Genomic DNA, 20316 nt, shown 5'->3' with positions numbered 1-20316 from the left:
GATTGTGGTCTCAACACTCAGTGATAAGAATTGAAAAAGATATGTCCTGTGGGGTGGGGGAAGAAGTGAGGCTTAACAGCAGTGATGCTAGTGGCTGCTCCAAGAGCATTGTGTGTTTGAGAACAATTTCTTCCATATTTATTTGTAAGCTTCATATTTGTCACGTGTGTTGTGCACACAGTCGTTTATAGTGACCACTGGTTCACAGGAACTTGTTAAGCTGCAATAAATGCATTTTTTATTTTAGCCCTTCAGCTCCTGCCTCTGGACCGTTGTCCCCGCCAGAATGTTGTTTGTTAATTTAGCTTTTTTCTTTTTTTTTTTTTTTCTTCCTTCTTTTCCCCTCTTCCACAGTCTCTGCTTGTGACAGTCAGAACCGCTCATGTGATTTTACGGTGAGTACCTCATGTTTTGCAGGATGGTTGTTCAAGAAGGTAGTGCACATAGCATGTTGATTTAAGAGGTGTACGTAATTACCTTGTTGAATTGCAAATGTGTATTTGGAGATGGGGTTAACTTTAGCCCGTACTGTCTTTAAGCATGAATTCTGCAATGCACGGATAGCTTTGGTGGGTACTAATAGCATGAGGATGGATTAAAATGGATTGGTGCTGCTGTATGAGGGTTGATATATGCTACTTCATGTCATCCTACTGGGTTTCTTTTAAGATCTTAATCCCTAGAACTTTTTCGTTGAAAAAGCAGCATACATGCATACCTGGAATGCACATGTGTATGTGTATGTAGGACGTGATGTGTAGCGCAGAACCTCTTTGCTCGGGTCACCATTGGCATTTGAGGTCTGTCACCCAGCTGTAATGCCTCACCTGAGAAACCCCTCACGTGTTGAAAAATGTGGGTCTGGAGTTAACTATAATCCCAAGCTTGGCTTTTGGTACGTGCAGGAGTTTTTAGCAAATGCTACATCTTCTCTGTCAGCTGGTGGTATTTGTAATGCCAGTGTGGGCTAAGCGTTGATTGCTTTTTGCCTTTTTAAAATGTTGTTGTTTGAAACCAGTAACATTAAAAGAAATGTTACTTTTCCCCCAGGAAAGCACAGAGTGTGGGCACTGGGCTTAGGAGGGGCAGAGAATCTATGTCCAGAAGTTGTTTGAAAAAAGGATAACATAGTTTGAATGCTAGAGATAATGTTATTCTGTCTTTTTTTGTTAAATAGTAATTTCCCTGCTTTTGCAGATATGTAATTCATCTCTGGGATCTCAACCATGAAGGAACGTGGGAGGGCAAAGGCACTTACGTCTACTACACAGATTTTGTCATGGAGCTAACCTTGCTTTCACTGGACTTGATGCATCATATTCATATGCTGGTATGAAATACTGGACGTAATGTTGAGCAAATAGACTGGCCTTAAAGGGTATACATATTTTAGATTTTTTTTTCTTTGCTTATTCTAGGAACCAAATATTACAGAGGGGTTATTTAAATAAAAGGAAAAATGTGATGTGGGGGGTTCTGGCATTCTTTCCTCCTGTGTAATTGGAGTCCTCGCAAATAACTTTGTTATGGACTATTAACTACTGTGTAATTAGGTTTTTAATAGGTGTTTAATTAGCTTTGTTATTGAGTAATACCAGACTGAATTCTTTTCATGGGCAGCAGGGGACATTAAGCTGAACAGGACTGAATACAGTTTGTCCTTATTGTAAATGCTGTGCTGCTTAAGTTGTGTCTGAAGATGTAACAAGTAGCAATACCTGTGAACACGTGTGCTTAGTCTGAATGGTGTCAACAAAAGAAAAATTCTTCAGTGCTGGTTTCTTGATTTCTCTTAAGACCTGATGCAGTTTCTTGTGGTGGCCTCTTGTTTCCCATGGTGTTTGTTTCTAATCACCGCTCTGGTTTTTTCCGAAGCTCTTTGGCAATATCTGGCTGTCAATGGCAAGCCTGGTGATTTTTATGCAGCTGCGCTACCTGTTTCATGAGGTTCAACGAAGAATTCGGCGGCACAAGAACTACCTGCGTGTGGTTGGAAACATGGAAGCTAGGTGAGCCTCTTATTTGCTCTGGGATCTTGATGTGGATCTTGGAGAGAGGATCCTGATGAAGAAGTTTGGATTCTTTTACGTTCCTTTGATGCACGATGGCATGGTGTAAGCTGGAGAGATGCAGTCTTGCAAATCCGACTCTTAAGTCTTTACACTTAGAGTATGTTTTTACCCATTTTATTTGTTACTAGGGACACCCTGTCTGGTTTTAACAGATATGTAGGAATGACTTTTATAATAGTAGTATTACTGGTAGCACATTACTGGCAACAAGTGAACTCCCCTGTCCGATATTTCTTCTCTTGTATGCTGCCCTGGTGGGGTGGCTGAAGCTCTGCCTGTTTCAGTTGTCAGATACTGGCTTTGGCTGTGATAGAAATAAATGTTCTTAATTTCATTAGGCCCTACTAATCAGTTACTGCCTGAAATGAAATCAAAATACTAATTAAAACCTGCTTAGCTTTAAGTATGTTTATATTAAACCTGAAACCAAATCTAAACAGACACTGTACTTGTAGTCGAGCTGAGAGCGCCTTGGGATTACTTTAGTCCATCCCCCTGTGCTGAGGCAACGTCGAGAAATCGAGAGCCTTGCTAAAACCTGGTATTGTGCCGGATACTACTGCATCTCTGATCCAATGTTTTCATAACTCAGCTACGTCCTTAATCATTTTAAGAGCAACAGGGAGTTTTACTCTTTCTGTATGTTGCCGTACCATTTTCGTTGTGGATTTCAGTGGGTTTGAGTAGCTCTGCTGTAGTCCAGATGGAGAAGACTGACTTCTCTAGAAATTCCTGAGGTTTTCTTTGTGAAAAGTCATTTAATGCCTGTAATATCAGGTTAAGAGCTGCATAATTAAGTTCATCCTAAACCCCTTTAAGCTGCTCACAAAGCTGTTTGAGTTGCAAGTGTCCCAGACTTCTTGTCTGAGCGACTTGCTGTGTTTTTGTCATTCTGATTGTTCTGGAAGAACCACATTCTAGCTTCTTCCTGAAGCTGCCAATGGCAGCGAGCTCCCTGCATTTATGTAGTTGTTTTTTAGGTATATTCCACACCAGAGTACTGTGAAATGTTGTTATACCACTCATCTCTATATTGTCAGTGTTTGGGTACTATGGAGCAGCTGCTTACGTGGTGCTGTAGTTTAAAGAAAGGAAAAAAAAAAAAAAATCAAAGACAAATGGGGGTTGGCAAAATCTGAGGCCAAAATTAGTCAGACCATAAATGCTTGCGATCCGAAGAAGGCACCTTAATGGGTACAGCTATTAAAACTCATTTAGAAAAATGACATAAGCCAAATCTATACAGATTATAACTTGAGGTTCTCAACCTAATGATCATACTTCTTGGAAGATACTAAGTCAAAGCTTTTTGCACATATGCAGAGATGTGCAAAAAGCGTGCCTGGAAGAAGGCACAGGAAGGATGTGTGCGTGTGTGTGTCTTCCTTTGCAGTGTGAGTTTGAGTTATGGAAAAAAATAGCAAACTTGTTGCACGTGTCTCCCAAGGAGAGGTTAATGTAGAGGATAACGTTTTCTCGGTGCGAGATCCTCTAGAGAGGAGGCTGTGCTGAGCTGATGTCGTCATTACGTCTGTCTCTTCCTTTTTCTTCTTTGTAGGTTTGCAGTCGCAACACCAGAGGAGCTAGCAGTCAACAATGATGACTGTGCCATTTGCTGGGACTCCATGCAGTCCGCGCGTAAACTCCCTTGCGGCCATCTCTTTCACAAGTACGTTTCTGGGGCTGGAGAGGGTGCGCCTGGCTGTAGAGAGGAAGGGATGTATGGGCAAGTCTGAAAGTTACCGCAGGATGAAAAATGACACGCTGTGAGCAAAGCTGTGAATGCTTACTGCCTGGGTCGTGTTGGTCTGCTTCTACTAGAAAGTACAAGTCCCGTTCGCTTCGGTCGTTTTGATGTTTGAGTTGTTTCACCTCGTGCATTCTTTTTTCCCCCCAAACTAAGAGTATGCGTCTTGTCAACTAATGGGTAGATAGTGTGGAGTTAGGGTATCTCAGTTGCAAGTCCGTACCCTGCCTTGCTGTGTAACCGCTTGGTGAAACACGTTCTTTTCCCCCTTACTTTATCCTGTGCATCACCTCTTCCATCAGGGTGTGTTCATTTTCAGGTGAGGAAGAAAAATTTGGAGTTAGATCCTTGAGTACCTTTCAGATACCACTTTTAAAGAGAAAACAGGGAATATTTTTATATAGTGCATCCTTGCCTGGTGGTGAGTCCTCCAGGACAATTCTGGAGGCCAGATCCGATTATATGATTTCATGGGAGGATGGGTCCATCAGGGCTGCAAAAGAGGTTAACCAAATTAGCCGGAGAGGTCCCAAAGCAGCTGGTGTTTGGAACTGGGAGGCCAGAAGATCTCTCTGTGTACTGTTTCTTACACTAAGCTCAGTAGTGAGTAGTAGCAAATGCTCACGGAGGCAGTGTGCTGAGCTAGATGCGCCTTTTCTTAGATCTTTTGTAGAAATCCTTACATTTTCATGCTTGTGCTTAAAAGTGAAAGGCGATACGGGGATTGAATCAGGAGTTTCTGAAGTGCCGTGTGATTAACATGCCTGGTCAGTTAAATTGTCCCTGTGGTGGTATATGAGCAAATTCCTTTCTGCAAATAGCTTTTGACTTTTCTGGTAGCTGTCAAACCAGAGGTTATAATCTGTGTGCTAATTTGTTGTCATTTATGACAAGCCTTGCCATAAATATTTATCTGTGTTCCAAGAAGTCTCTAATGAGATAATGTGCCTCCATAGCAGAAACTCCTCTTCCAATGCTACTGAACCGTATGAATATTTAATCACTTACGGAGCACTTGAGAAGCCCAGGGTCTTCTCTTCGGAAAGTTGTTTTCTCTGCATCTAAAAGGATCCTTTTGTATTTTTTTTTTCTGAAGCTAAGTTACACTTACCTCCTTGGTGCATTTAGGGAGGGAACATGTTACAGTAGATGACTTAACGCTTGCATATAAAACCGGATGTAATGAGTAACCCTATTTCCAACCTAAGAATGAATTCTCACCTCATAAAAGCCTGGTGATTTTGCTGATGCAAGCTGAAAGGAGTTTGTGTCCCTTCCACGCCGGAGCCGTTGAGAAGCAGCAGCGTGGTTGTAGCTTGTGTTGCTCCAGGTGTTTCACAAGCGACCTTTTGAGTACAACTGTAGCAGAGGTTTGAGTTCGCTGCGTGCAGGGTGGTTTTGCTGTAGTAATGGAGACGAAGTTGGACGGCATCGGCAGTGCTAACATGCTGTGTCGATGACCGAGGTGGTAGGAGATGGTAGATTTTTACTGTAGTGCTTTCATTGTTTCTGGGAAACCCATCATTGTAATTTCTGAACACTGCGTATCCCTCCATTTAAATACGATGGAAAACACTTTGGCAATATGTCTATACACTACAGCTCCAGGAATCATGCAGAGTGCTTGTATGCTTGACTTTGCTCTAGTCCTGCAGTTAGGGCTTTTTCCTTGTTCTGTCAGCCCAGATGTCTGATCTGTGCCTTTATTTGACCTTTTTGTGTGTCTCTACCTTTCCAGAGTGTTTTGAGAGCTTCTGCTGGAAACCAACCCACTCTGCAAGTGTATAATATTGGAATGTGTTCAGTTCTGTGAAATTCAGTTCTTCCATACTGAAAATTAGGTTTAACATGCCAACGAATACTGCAGCCAGGTCAGATCAGTCTGAATCAAACAGTAGACAGGTCTGAGTGTTTAAACCTGCATTTCAAAGACCTCTCACTTTCTGCAAGACAGTAAATGTTCAGAATTAAGTACACATTGTAATGGCACAGCACCGGTTAGTATTAATAAATCTGTTTGGAGAGTTCCCAGAGTGGTACTCGCTTTGGTGGTGATTTGGGTATTGATATCTTTGAAAGGATATTTGAAAAAACTTGGGAGGTGCCATTGCCGCATCACACTGGCAGAACTGCTATGAAAGCATGTCAGTATATTTTAAATACTTGTCCAGTTGGTTTTTGTCCTTTTTCACTTGGGGATGGTGGGAGAAGAGAAACGCTTTGTTTCCCCTGCCAGGCAAAACTTGCTTGTTCTGGGCTAAAGGGACAACAAACTTGGAGGGTGTTTTAAGTTTGTGATAAATATGCATGGTTATTTATAAAAAGTGAACACTTGAATATTTTCAGCTGGAAGAAATAAGAACCCTATTCCAGAGTCATCAGGAGCTCGTCAAGCGTACCTCACAAATTATCTCTGAGCAGTCCGTGTGCATTTGTTAATGTTCTGTATAGAATACGCTACAGCTGCTTGACGTACTTGTGAGACCGATGTCTTGGAAGAACGTTGCAAGCTCACCATAATATCCTTGTTTTCCTGCTAGCTCATGCCTGCGGTCCTGGCTGGAACAAGACACATCTTGCCCCACCTGCAGAATGTCCCTTAATATCACCGACAGCCATCACGTGAGGGAGGATCACCAAAGGGAAAATCTGGATGAGAACCTGGTCCCCGTGGCAGTGGCAGAAGGCAGACCACGCTTGAACCAGCACAATCACTTCTTCCACTTTGACGGTGAGCTAAGCAGATTTGACATCTGATGCTCGTGCCCAAATATACAAAGGGAACAGCTTTTTGTAGCAGGGAATTCTGTCCGTGTGTCAACTGAAATTTAAACTCTGCCTCTGCTTGCGTTTGTCAAACACATATGTTTCTAAGAGTTCTTTTGCAATAGCACAGGTAAGTGTCTCTGAGGTTGTCCAGAGCTACAGAGACTTTTTGAAAGGTTTTGTACAAGTGCTCCCTTTTCCTTGCTTTGTTGTGGTTAGCAGTTTTAATGCTGGCATTTGTCCATTGCGTGTCGTGTTGACCAACAGAATGGGACATTTGTGTGTCGTTTCGTTACCAGGTGGCTGGTTAATCAGCGACAGTCAAAGAGGAAACAAAACCCCTGTGTGGTACAGTCTGAAAGTTGATCTTTCCCCTATCCCTAGCTAAAGTGAAGTTGTCAAAAGTCCATTTGCCACTCAATTTGCAAAAAAACTTGGAATGCTTGATTAGGTGCAGAAGTCTGCAGAAGCTTATTCTTAGAAGGAATCATGTAACTGGAACAGTTTTACATGTTTGGTTGGGTTTTTTTTCAGTGGTGTGTTATAAGTACTCGCAAAGCAGATGTGATTTCGGACCATGATAAGTGCAGACAAACTTGTTCTGAAAGAGACAATTCCTGTTGCTTATCTCCCAGATTTTTTTTATATAGTTTTGGTATTGGTGTGTGCTCGTCTTCCACAGTTTCCCAGGTTTTTGATGGCAGTCTTGTTGCTTCTCAGTAGGTTTCACTACTGCAAACACTCAGATTTGGGCTCGGTCCTTGTGGAGCTCCCATGATGTAGCTGAGATGCTGGAAACTGGCACAGTTCTTCATCTGTGCTGGTTTTGCAATCTTTGTAGATTGGTGGGGGGGAGAATAACGGGCAGAACAGGGTCAGGCCTTTCTAGGTACACTGAGACTGGCTGACAGCTTCTTGCCCGGCTCCCACTTTTGAGGTGCTTTAGGTCTCCAAAGGACATTTATATTTAGAATACCACTCTGTTTTCTGATAGCTGTGTGCTGTCCTGTGACTCAGAGACCCACAGAATTACTGTGGAGATGGGAGGAGAAGTGGCATAGAGCAAACCCTGTGTTTATTTAAATGGAAACGCAGGAGGAGGGAGCCAGCCATGCACTGTACTCTGTTGAGCCTAAGCGCACAATTGCAGCAGTCACTTTGACTTACTCTTTGACTTTTTGTAGTAATATTTTCTCAATGATACCAGCCACTTGTAGCTGACCCATTTTGGGACCAGATTCAGCCTGTTTAGAAACTGGCCTGGTTTTAGTAAAGTTGCTGGAGTTATTCATGTATTCCAGGACTGAATTTGGCTCTAGATTATTTTACTTTTCCCTTTAATGAGAACATTAAAACAAGAAAGCAAGGATTTATTTTTTTTCTTGATCCTCTTCTGGCCCTCGGATTATTAAGCCACTATGACAGTGTGTTTGAAGAGAGTATTGGCAGTTACTGATTTACTCCAGCTTCCTCCGTGTTTGGGAGACCTTAGGGATGAGTTGCACCACAGAACTTCCCATATGTACCTTGTGGAAATACGAAAACTTATGTTAAATACACGTAGGAGTACTTTGCCTGCTGAGAACCTCATATTCTTGCTTGACTTTCTTGGTGATTTCTTATTCTTAGGCTCTCGAATTGCCAGCTGGCTGCCCAGTTTTTCGGTAGAAGTGATGCATACTACAAACATCCTCGGTATCGCACAAGCCAGCAACTCCCAGCTTAATGCTATGGTAAGACTGCTTTAATAGTTTGCACCTCAGCCTTTCTATTTGTGTTGTGGGGGGAAAGAGGGGCTTGTAGATGGAGAACATAAGGGGGAAGGAAGTCAAAACAGTGTTTAGGTGCTACATGAGAGCTATTTTTTTGAGCAAGAGAAGCTTTGTTTGAGTGAAGTTAAGGCTACATGTTGGTTCAAATGTGCAAATGTAAAAGAACAGGGCTGAAGGTAGGTGAATGAGGGAGAAAATGTACCTGTACTTTCTGTGTAGATAGGCAGACTTTCAGCTTGCTTAGTGCAACTTCTTTGGCTTTTTCCAGTACTTACCTTCACTCACAACTTGCAGTCATAAAGGGTGTGAGTCTGTAACCAGAGAATTTAGCTGTTGGTCAAGTGGTAACTGATCAAACCCATTCTGTAGCTTTTGATTTCTTTAGTATTCGTTTTTAATAGCACTAAGCTCCAAGATAGCAGTTTCTGTTTGAGTGTCTTGTCAGTGTGAGATGGGGCACTCAGTAGCACAGTCAACCCTTGCTGGTTCATGATGGTGATAGATAAGAGTGTTGAGGTCTGTTGATGTCATACATAAACTAATGTACAAAAAGAGAAGGATGTGGCCTCTTCTTCCTTTAAGAAGTGCCGTTTCCTTTGAGTTCTTAAAGCTACCGCGTACTATAGCACGTTAATAAACGTTCGGTGAGGTATCTCATGAAAGTGATGACATTTTCTCAGTGCGAGATCTCTCCCATAGCTTTCACTACTGTTTAAGCCTCAGCAGGACAAGGCCACAATTTTTAGGGGGTTTGAGGCAGGGCAGGCAGGGAGTGGGAAGGTGTTGGCAGATGATTTACTAGTTAAATATGCAGGAACTCTCCATCTAAGGTCAGTTTAATTTTTCTTTGAGTGGACACAGTGACACAAATGGGCTTTTGTCAAGGATGAGTAATGATTTCTTAGCATTGTGTACTATTAAAAGTAGAGTAGCAACTTATATTCAAGTGCCTACTTTAATGGGAAGGCCCAGGTTAACAAACTATTGAAGTGTTATGCATTTGTAATAGAAAATAAGTTAAATTCTCCTTTGTGTTACGGAATAAAAAGCCTAGGGAAGTATTTCCAGGGAAAGGCATGAGGCTGAAATGCTAGATCAGTTGGTTTGGTCACAAGTTAGTACAATGGAGAGTTAAGTTTGCTGTAGTTGTTTGCGTTTGAACTGTCAGCTGGTGCGTAGTTTTCATTTTGCTCTCAAAACTCCTTCCGCCCTCCTTTTCTTGCCATTGTTCTCATTCCTGCCCCCGCCCCGCAACTTTCAGCACCAGTTAAAATACAGGTTTTAATATTTAATGAAGTCTAGCTGTTAGACTCTAAAAGCATATTATTTGTCTGCCCTCTTATCTCTTTAATGTAATAATTAAGTAACTTGAAATTCAATAATAACAGTTCCCTGACAATTCAGTTTAATTTACGTGAGCTTTCAGACCCTATTAAACTGGTTTGTAGGCAAGGTGGCTGGAGAGAGTAGGTTATTAAAACTTATTCCACTTGTCCTTACCAATACCATTTTGGAACCCATCTGGGACAAAGGAAAATGACTTTTTTTATTTTTTTTTTTAGCATTGATCTAACTTTCGGTCAGTCATGTGAATTCTGTATGGATCTTCATTAAAAAGGCTGTCATAAAAAGAGGGTCAGGAAGCTTTTGTGCATCTAGAAGCACTCTTCAGGAATCTAAATTTTCAGGATGATGTGGTGCCTCCATAGGAGTTACAGTTTTGTTGTTGGCTTCAGTGGAGTCAAAATATTGCTCTGTAGGCTAATACCAGCATGGGTTTTCTTTCTCTTGTTTTTCTTTCTGCGTGTGAATTATCGTATCATAAACAGCATCTTTGAGCTGTTCATTTTTTTTTTTTTCCCACCTCTTTCTGTTGAGATACTTGCCAGCTAACTTTTACTTACTGCTGATACTGTGTAAACCTTGTTTTTTCCAGGCCCATCAGATTCAGGAGATGTTCCCTCAGGTCCCTTATCATTTAGTTCTACAGGATCTGCAGCTAACTCGTTCCGTGGAGATCACCACAGACAACATCCTAGAAGGACGTATCCAGGTACCTTTCCCCACACAGGTAAGTCATAAGACCATGCACCTAAAATGACTGATTTTCTTTCTCACCACAGAGCTGAGCCTGTTAATAGTGAGTGAGGGGAAGGAAGGAGGTAAGTTGAAGCACGGGTGAATCCAGCTTAGCTTAATGCAATATTATTCTTCAGATTTTTACCTATAGGAAGAGGTTGCAGCTGGAAGCGCCAAACCAGTTTTGGCAGTCTAGTGTATGTTATATCTCCACGTTGCGCCATCTGACTCAATTGGAATGTCTCACGGTGGTGTGTGATTGAGGTATACGTGTCTGTTCCTTGCTGTGGCCCTTAGAAAAAGGCCTTTTAACAGGTTGGGATGGGTCTCAGGTGTGCTTTAGCATTATCCATTTGTAATACAGAGTATTTTCTTTATGAAGGAAAGTCGGAGTCTATCACCCGTGCCCTATAGGTTGCCCCTGATTGATGCGATTGGACTGCAGGATGCACACAGTGCTTGCCTATACAGTCTCAAACACATTATATAGTGCCAAATTCTAGTAAAAGAAACCTCAGGATTTGTTTTTTCTTTGTTTAAATCTCTGTAAATGCAGTATATTCGGTCATGTACCAAAAATATATTGAAAATGTCCTAGCTAGACTAGAGACAAATATTTGCTCAGTTAAAGCAGCTCTTCTCAGTCGCTCTTCTGCAGAGCCTTTAGAACATTTCCAGTTGATTTCTCTGCTGACAGATAATTGAATTGTACCACTTAGGAAGGTTTTCTGCAAAGAAAGTAGTCGGCAAAATGATGCCTTGTTCTTAATTAGTGATAGCAGATTTCAGTAAAGCAGTCTGGGGACAATGTTTCTGTTAATAAGAATATTGAATTCTGGTTTTGTGCACATCAGATAGTGCTGTTATCTGGAGTCTGCGTGTGGGGAAGCAGAGAGAATTCTCTTTCAACACAGTGCATTCTGTTTATTGCTAACTTATCTGTTTCTAAATTGAACACAACACGTGACGTTGCAGAGGGCAGAGTTGGAATGTGTTCAAAGAACTCGGTTTTGTTTTGCCATTTCACACACTGTATTAAACCCACGATGTTTGCATTTCAGCGTGCAGATAGCATTAGACCTGCATTGAACAGTTCTGTGGAACGGCACAGTACTGATCAGGAGGATACAGAAACTGTCACCCAGGTAATTTGGCATAAAAGTGGGCACAAAGCACAATTAGCAGGTGCATGGGCGGATAAGCGCGTTTGGTTTGTACCAGGTCAGGTTGGTGGCAGCCCTTCCTTGCCTTTCACACCGGAACTAACACTGTCAGGCAACTGAAGGCAGACTTCAGCGTGGTGCTCCTGTGAAGAACTATCTGCGTGCTTCTCTTTTTCCTCTTCGAAGGAAAGTGCTCTCAAGTGACATGAAGAACAGAAGATGATCGCGTCTCTGTTCATGTCTGGTCAGGCCCATGCCCATCTCTGGAATACGGATGCTTTGCTCTTCCCCTTCCTCTTCCCATTCCCATTCTGTATGTCTCCAGACACTTCCCTTAAAATGAGCAGTATTTCTCTGCTGGGTATAAGAATTCTTTTGTGTTCTGGAGGAAGCACTGGGAGACACGGGGAACTTTACTGCGAATGGAGTGGCTACAAAGAGGACCAAGAGATAACAGCCCTTTTATGTGTAAAGCACAATAATGGGTTTTGCTGTTCTTCACTAAGGCCTTTATAAAGCGGCATGTGCTAGCTAAAATGTGACAGGAAGAAAAAAAAACAGCCTACGAGTAGGATAAAGTCTTGTTCCACTTTTGTTTTCCTGGACTGTAGTAGCAAAGTTGTGAGGTTTTCATTTTTATAAACCTCCCTTTCCCCTGGCTTATAAAGAGAGTGAATTTGTGAGGTGTGTGACTTTCTGCCTCTGCAGCCTTTGAACAGCCAACCTGTTACTCACGTGGAACTGAACTGTGGCACTTCCCTCGTTAGCAAGACAGAAAAAACCTGTCATTTGGTTTGACACTGCAGTTGAGGCAGGTGTTTGATAAGAACAGAACTGCAGGAATGAAAATCTTGGGGTCTAGCACCTCTTCAGTAACTTCTTGGGTTAACTTGAAGGTTTTGGTGGCGTTTTCCCTGGTTTTTATGAGTCAAACCTCTCTTCCCACAAATGTGATCTAACTAGTTTTCCTTAGTTTGGTACTGGCTTCAAATCCTGTGTGTCTGTCCTTCTACAGAACTCAAAAAACCTGGGAGTAGTGTTCATATGTCATATCGTTGAGTGCACGCGCTCTAATAGTGACATCTTCTTTTGAATTACAGCTAAGCACTTTGCTGAAATGATATGTTTCGGTTGGAGCGAATGGCCGTTTGGATGGAGAATGTATTTTTGTTTTGTAGAATAGCACAGCGATAGCCTGGAGATACATGTGAACAGTTGTGAATTTCCTGCAGCTGCATGGGGCTGCTGGTGGCTGCACATGTGGAACAAACTGGTGGCCTCTGCGCGGGTTTTCCTTTTCCTGGGTGGATATTTGCTGTGCCAGACGGGATTCGTAGGCAAAGGCTGAAGCGGGAGACCGAGACTGCCATGTGCTGAGAGAAACTTGCTGCTGGGTAGCGTCATGGAAGCTCCAGTTGCTGCTGTTCTCCTGCCTCGTAAATGCTTTGTGTGTTTAGTGTTACCTTAGGCTGGCTTCAAACAGGCTGATCACCCTTGTGACGTAGCCACAGAGATCTACCTAGGAGTCAAGCTTGCTTATCTCCTTGCTATTGATAGTACTTCTGTTGTGAAGACTTGGGAACCTAGGGGCATCCTTCTTCTCGGAAACTCCCATCATTTTGTGTGTTTCTGATTTAGATTTTGGTTTTTAACTGAGCACCTGACATATTGTAGATGTTCTCTTTCTTCTTGCCAGAAGAATGTGTTGTAGTCCGGCGAACTGTTGTCTGTGTGGAAAGGTCTAGCAGCAAACAAGCTCCTTCAGCAGGTTGCGCTTGATTTTTTTTTTTTTTTTTTTTCTTTTTAAGAAGCTTTTTAAATGCAAGTGGGAAGGGACGTAAGAAGCCATCATCTCCTTTGGGTGAGACTTGAATTTTCAAATAGTGGATAGGTGTAACTTCACACTTTATGACGTAGTCCCTGAGAGGGACCATGGCAACTCTAGTTGCTTTGTGCTGCAGCCTTAGAGTAAGTTTTACAAGCTTTCCATCTCTTGTCGTCTTTTTTTTTTTTTTTAAATCAACATACCCACTGAGAATCTTTGTTGATCTCCAACAGCAAGTGGCAGGCCCATTGGAGTTCTGCTCGTTGGAAATAACATGGGGAGCTAACATGCTCAAATAAAAGCACCCTTCTTCCTGAGCAGCGTTGGTTTTCCTCTGTGCCATACGTCATATTATGACTTAATTCTACCTAGAATTCAAAGATCTTAGGATAGAGATAATGACTGTTTGGTTTGGGTTTGGGTTTTTTTTTTCCCTTCCCAAATGTAGATGATGATTTTGGGATGTCAGCGCTGACATAACGGAAAGGTAGTTCAGACACCTCTGAGCACCACCATGGTATAAATCTTGTTAAAGGTTTGTGAGATAATGCTCTAAACATTGGCTGCTTCTTACAGTCCTGGCCTGCACGCTTAGTGAGATGCTGTGCACATAGTTCTCTGCAGTTGTGCACTGAAATGCTAATGCTTCCAGCAGCGTGCGTAACGCTGTGCACGCTCGCGCTCCATCCCCGCCGTATGCGCCCTCCCTCCCCTCTTCTGACTCTGCTGTTAGGCCCTCTAAGAACAGATCCCTGAGCAGCTATAGCTACTTTCTGCAAGCTGGTCTTTTCATGTGCTAAAATGGATTTGAAGGTTGTCCTTTACGATTTTGTGTGTGTTTGTTTATCTGTTTCTGTAATCCTGGGTGGAGATCGGGTAGGACTGCTCAGACCTAGCTAGTAAGCTGCTGCTATACAGCTGAAGCTTGCCTGGTGCAGCTCTTGCCCCTTCCACCCCCTCGAGAATCCAGTTTGTCATTGCTTGGTGACTCTAGAGATGCTTCTGAGGCATCCCGTGGCTTTCATGGAACAAATTACTTTTTTCATGGAGCCTGAAGGAGGAGTAGTTTCTGCAGTGCACAGATTTCTGCATCTGAGATCTGCTCTCGTACTGAGGCTTGTCATAACCTTTAATGCAATTAGTTTTGATGGTTTTGTCTCTAAAATCTCCTCAGTAATCACTCTTGTGCTCAGACAGAGGAATGGGCTCTGGGTGTTGATTTTTTGCATCTTTGTAATGTTACCAAAAAATCTTAGGTGAGCTAGCTTGCATCTTCTGATACCAATGGCCCAGTGGGGGGGGGGGGAGTGATCTTGTCTGAACATCAGCCACCACAAGTGCCCTCCTCACTGCTTTACCCCGCAGAGCTTCCCTGTTCCGCGCCCACCCGCGTGGTAGTCGGAAGCAGCGGTTGGGTTGCTCCAAGCCTGTTCTTCTGGGTCTGTCGAGGTTGCCCTGACCCTGGGTAAAATCTGTGGGATCGTTGTGTGGAGCTCTTGCTCCCTCCTCTCGGATGTGGCGTTGCTTCGGGGCAGTCCAACAACAGTACCCCGCCATGTTATTCCAGTGCATTAGCGTGTGTGATACGGGGAGCCCTTCCCTGGCACACTGGAATTTGTGGGTTTTGCTGAAATAGGCTGAAGATGTACTTGTGTTTGAGGTTGTGGTGTCCGTACTGCTCTGGCTTGGGCCCTGGCATTCCCGCTTGCTTCACCTGCTTGATGGGAAGTGACATTTGTCTTGGCTTTTGCTCTCTTGAAGGCGTTGCGTCGGGGAGATGGCGTTACTGGTATGTCTCTAGGGCTTTGGAATGACTCGACTTGTTTTGAAACCCAGGCGTTGCACACTGTGATGCTGCTGAGTCCGGGCTGTTGGGGCTTGGGCAGCGGTTCCTCATGGTGCCCACGAGAAACCGGCTGTTGAGGCTCCTGCGCGGGTATGCCGACGGCCCAAAACTCGGTGTTAGGAGCCGACTCGGCTAATACCTCTCTGATGCATCCTACTTCTTCGAGTAATCCCCTGGGGTACCGAATGATGGCTAAAGCCTTAAACCCTTCATTGAGGTGATTTGTTTCTTGATGCTGCCACGCTTAGTAACATCTTGCTTTCCCATCGCAGAGCTGATCTGATCGTATATGACAGGATGTGATCAGGATATGCTGTTTCACCTATGCTAGCTCACCAGCATTGTCATTCATCAGCTCAATTTTCGCATTAGTGCTGTCGGCCAGCCGTCAAGGGTGAAGAGGTCCTATGTGCGGGGCTGCCAGCTTCTTTTACTGACGTGCCGGGCTTGGGACAGTTGCCAGCCTTGCTCTGGCAGCCCAAATACACGATAATTTGGATGCTGCAGAACCCAGTGAACCGAAGCCTCATAAATTCCCTGCTCAAGCACGCATCCTCTTTGCAAATACGTTTGCTACTCTTTCCTTAGTACGTGGATTTCAGCTTTTTAAACTCTTTACTGTTGCGTTGCTTGTCAAGTCAGCTGCAGAATCTATTTCAAATGCCCCGTTTTCATAGAGCATTAATTATGAGTAATTAGTGTTTGTCTTTGAGATTACTTTCAAACATGGCATAAAAGATACAGCGTAATAGAATACAGGCTCTTTGAACACGTTTTGAAATAGCTTTGTTCTGTACTTTGGCTGGGGTTTTCAAAGGAGCCCTAGGGCATTGGGTAGAGCAGGTGAGACTCTAGTTTCTTCCGATGCTTCAGAAAATGCCAGTTCTGTGTAGCTTGTTGATTTGACGCAGAGAAACCCTGTTAGAAAAATTTGCAAAGACTTACAACTTTTTTCCTTTTCTCTTAGACTGAGAGAGTGCCGCTTGAACTCAACTCAAGACTGGAAGAAATGGTGGAATTCAACGAAATGGAAGCGGAGCCTAGTGAAGCAGAAGATTTTGAGGCCAGGGGAAGTCGTTTTTCAAAGTCAGCTGATGAAAGGCAGCGTATGTTGGTTCAGCGGAAGGAGGACTTGTTGCAGCAAGCTCGAAAGTACGTTCCTTCCTAAAACTCCAGCCTGGCCGCTTGGTTACAGTCCCCCAGGATGGGTTTCAAATGGATTGTGACCACTGAGAGCCTGGGTTGATGCAAAAAGTAGTAAGAGGAATGAATGCATCTGCTGCAGCAGGCGCAGGATGCTGTGAAGACATAAACCCAATTCTGAAGTAGCCCCATGTGCCCCAACATGTACAGAGCTTCCTAAAAGTGGTTGATCCAAAGCTCTTTGAAATCAGAGGGTGGTTTCTCCACCTTCAGCGGGCTTTAGTCTGAGCCTGTAAGAGTCCTCTGGTAATCTTTAGCTTGTCTCCTGGCGTAGGTGCCTGTGCTGTTGGAGCTTGAGTCACTGCCCCGCACCGTTCTCCCCAAATTCAGAGCGAGTGTCTCAAGCGCGAGGCAGCACAGAGTTGGCAGGTGACCGCTTCCTAAATCACACGAGGAGTTCACGACCAGCAAGGCAACACCGCTAAAGAGAGCGTGCCCAACTTCAGCTGTTTCTTTTTAGCCCGACTAGTAATAGATGCTAGAGGTAGATTTTAACTTTTCTCACACGCACAAAGTTCTTGGTGAACTTCACTTAGCGTCCAGTTGCTGATTAAAAAGAGAAGGACAAGTGCTTTAGTAGGGTAGAGAAAACTTTTTAGCATTTGTGACAAATGTTGTCCCTTCCTTTGTATCGCAGGGAGACTGCTGAAAGGATCTACAAAACCTACGTTGTTATGAGTCCTTTGATGTTATCGGGCTACCTACGTGCTTTTTTTTTGTCCCCCCACAGTGAAATGCCTTCATATGAATAACTGGGACAATGACACCTTTTACAAGTTTGTCTATAAATAGGCTTGCTCCTAGAATAATTTTTCCTTTATGTTTGAAAAATGTAATTTAGGGAGACCAAGTATTTCTGATTTTCTGGTTTACTGATTCCCTTCCTGCACTGAGGAGCTGTGGAATTGCAAACTACTCTATTTTTTATACTTAGCGACAAAAATTGTCGGAATGTTAACTCCGGCAGCTGCTTCCTTGTAGTTTTGCCTTATCTTACACTTTGCAGCCGTAGTGCCCCTTCTGTCCGAGGTTTACTCACTGGCATCACCGAGTGAGCGCTTGTGATAGGCACTGCCAGCGGCTTACAAGCGGTGGAGTTCCGGGATTCAGCGACTCACCTGCAGTCTCGGTGAATTGCTGTGAGTTAAGAGCAGAGCCCGGACCTTTAGAACTGGCTCCCTCCCACGGGCACAAGGATCTTGCACGAACACTAAGAGCTTCTGCCAAGTCAGCGGTTATACTGGCTTTTTTTTTTTTTTTTTAAATATGTAGCTCGTGTGCACTTTTATCAAAGTTTTTCCCTGCTTTCAGTGTGCCTTGCACCCTCCCTTACTTCATGGCTGTACCAGCGATGTATTTTCCAGAGCCAAAATGAGCTGGGCTCTGCTCACCCACCTTTTCCTTCTCCCTCTTGCAGGCGTTATTTAAACAAAACCTCCGATGAGGACTTGACCACAGAGAAGCCCTCTCCTCCACCTGAGGGAGTGTCCGCCGATCCCGTCACCCTGCGTCGCAGGACGCTCGCTGCCGCCGCCGAACGGAGACTTCAGATGCAGCAAAACTCTTAGCGCTCGTTGCCTCTCCTTCCTCCTCCTCGTGAGCAATGTTGAATAAATAAATTAAATACAAAAAAACCCCCCTGCGCTTTCTATACCAGCAGGAAAGTGTCTCTTCGGAGTTCAGCTAGCTGTGCTGCCGAGTGAGCTGGCTGCCTCTTTGCTGTATAAAGCATGTGGTCTAATAATGTTTGGACAGTTGACAAATTAACCTTTTTTTTTTTTTTTTTTTTGGTAATATTTTCTATGTGACGTTAATTCCCTTCACAAACAGAAAGGCAATTTCTAAACCACGGGCGTGATTTCTGCAGCTAGCTTGAGATATTGGGCTTGACCGCACAGCAGAGCCTGGGGGAATCGTGTTCCCGAATTCGCAGCTGTGGGTGCAGGTCGCGGAGGGCACCGGCATGTTCAGCTTGAAATCAGGGAGAGTTATTCCAAGTGGGAAGAAAGTTTAGAAATTTGCAGCAAACCCTGTGTTAGACGAGCAGGCGCCCGCTCTTCAGTCCCTGTTCGTGTTGACAGCGAAGAGTGTTACGTAGGCCGGCTTGAAGGGCGAGGTAGCATCGCTGGAAAGTCAGTTCTTACACCGGCTGGAAGTTTTCTAGCTACCTAATGCAGAAAATAAAGCCGAATTCATGAATTGTGCAGCCAAGCGCTGATTCGCATCAATTCCAGCATAAAATAGTGCGTTTACTGTTGCTGGGCTTTTCTGCGCTGGCAGACGCCTGGCTCTGTTCGTTCCCGGCGCTGCGTTATTTGCCTTTTATGGCCAGAAACAAGTGAGAGACTGAGGGGAATCAAGCGAAGAAGAAGGGGTGTAAGGCGAAGTTATAGCCCCTGCGATTCAGTGTTACTGTAAGCCGAGGGAGCGCGATAGAAAAAAAAAAAAAATCACAAAACCTGCCTGTTCTGGACTCCAGAGCAACACAGATGGGACTTCGTGGAGATAATGCCGCTATCTTGCTTTTTCTTTCTTTTTTTTTTTTGGTTTTTTTTTGTTTTTTTAACCCCACAACTTCACCGTGAGTTTATTCAGACAGACTGGAGGACTTGGGGCGGCCGGACCTGGGGCTGGCTGCAGCCCCACCTGCTAACCTCTCATTTTTCTAAAGAACTTTTGACGCAAGATCCACTTGGAGCCGCCGACGCTAGCTTGCATAGATGAATTTTACATGGCAGTGACTTAATTTTTAAACTTTTGAAGAGTGAGTTCTAGTATCTCTGTCCTTTAGAAGGAGCCCAGTATTATCTAGAATTGTTGGTAACTTTTTTTTACTGTTGGTTTTTAGGACGTTTGAGGGTGAATTTAATGAGAGGAGTTGCATCGGTGTTTAGGTGAACATAATTTATTTCAATAAAACTCTTTGGGAAGCCTTACCTTGCAATGCTATTAGTAAACTTCAAAGAATTTTTTTTCAGATCTTTGGTTTTGCTCAGAGCACAGCTGCTTTGTTTCTATTGTTAAAAAAACCAACAAAAAAACCCCAAAAATAAAATCTTGGTCAGTGTTGGAAATTGTTTGGAAATTTCTGTAGTGTGATTTTTCATGTTCCTGGCGTGCGTTTGCTTTGTTGATGTAGCACCTGCGCTTTGGGTCCCCTTCGCTTCCCCCTTTCTGTCGCGATAAAACGGAGCGCGGCCGCCTAGCACCGGGTTTAGGAACGTTTTCCCAAGCCTCGGGTTGCGGAGCGGTAGTTGCTATGGGATTTCAGTCGTGCTGTGAATGTGGAAAGGGAGAGAAACAGGCTCTCGAGGGACTGTAAAAATGAAGTGGGGTTTTGAACTGCCTGGCAGCAGAAGGAGAGCTGTGCTGCATGGGAACAGCACGGAGTTTGGGTCTTCACTCAAGCCGCGGTCGATGTCACACTGGGAGAGGGGAAAACCGCACGGAAATCATTCTCAGGGAGTCCGGGTTTCCTTGAGTTCCTCCTCCCTGCTGCGTTTTGGGGGGGTTTGCACAGCATGATGCATTTTGTACACGATGATGCGAAATGTCCCCAGCTTCATCTCAGCGGAGGGGATGCCTGCAGCCAGGACAGGTTTTGACCTTGCTTTGGGCTTGACCTAACTTTGGGCTTGACCTTGCTTTGGGCTTGCAAGATCTCCACCACCTCGGCATGCCCTCTCCCCGCCCTGGGGAGGGGGAGCTGTGCCCTGAAGAGGTTTCCTTCCCCCCCCCCCCCCAAACGCAGAGGGTGAAGAGCCCCTGGTTCCCTGGGGATTACGTGGGCAGCCGCGGGGCACGACCCACCTCCGCCTGCTTCTGGTGCGCTCTGAGCTCTGC

General features: G+C 44.1%; 1 protein-coding gene across 1 annotated transcript in view; it reads left to right on the top strand.

Annotated features, from left to right (window-relative positions):
* The window catches only part of AMFR (autocrine motility factor receptor), a 30165-nt gene extending 10615 nt beyond the window's left edge, over positions 1-19550 (top strand). The window contains exons 5-14 of the mRNA XM_075765682.1: positions 355-395; positions 1198-1330; positions 1876-2009; positions 3631-3741; positions 6360-6550; positions 8215-8318; positions 10294-10428; positions 11498-11581; positions 16238-16422; positions 17891-19550. Of these exons, the coding sequence (XP_075621797.1) occupies positions 355-395; positions 1198-1330; positions 1876-2009; positions 3631-3741; positions 6360-6550; positions 8215-8318; positions 10294-10428; positions 11498-11581; positions 16238-16422; positions 17891-18041 (1269 nt within the window). The 3' untranslated portion in view covers positions 18042-19550. The remainder of the gene's footprint in view (positions 1-354; positions 396-1197; positions 1331-1875; positions 2010-3630; positions 3742-6359; positions 6551-8214; positions 8319-10293; positions 10429-11497; positions 11582-16237; positions 16423-17890) is intronic.
* The last annotated feature ends 766 nt before the right edge of the window (positions 19551-20316 follow it).

The sequence above is a fragment of the Balearica regulorum genome, chromosome 13, assembly GCF_011004875.1.
Source record: "Balearica regulorum gibbericeps isolate bBalReg1 chromosome 13, bBalReg1.pri, whole genome shotgun sequence".
In the NCBI taxonomy this organism is placed as follows: domain Eukaryota; kingdom Metazoa; phylum Chordata; class Aves; order Gruiformes; family Gruidae; genus Balearica; species Balearica regulorum.
Note: the sequence above shows the minus strand (reverse complement) of the source record. Positions and strands in the feature narration are given on the sequence as shown.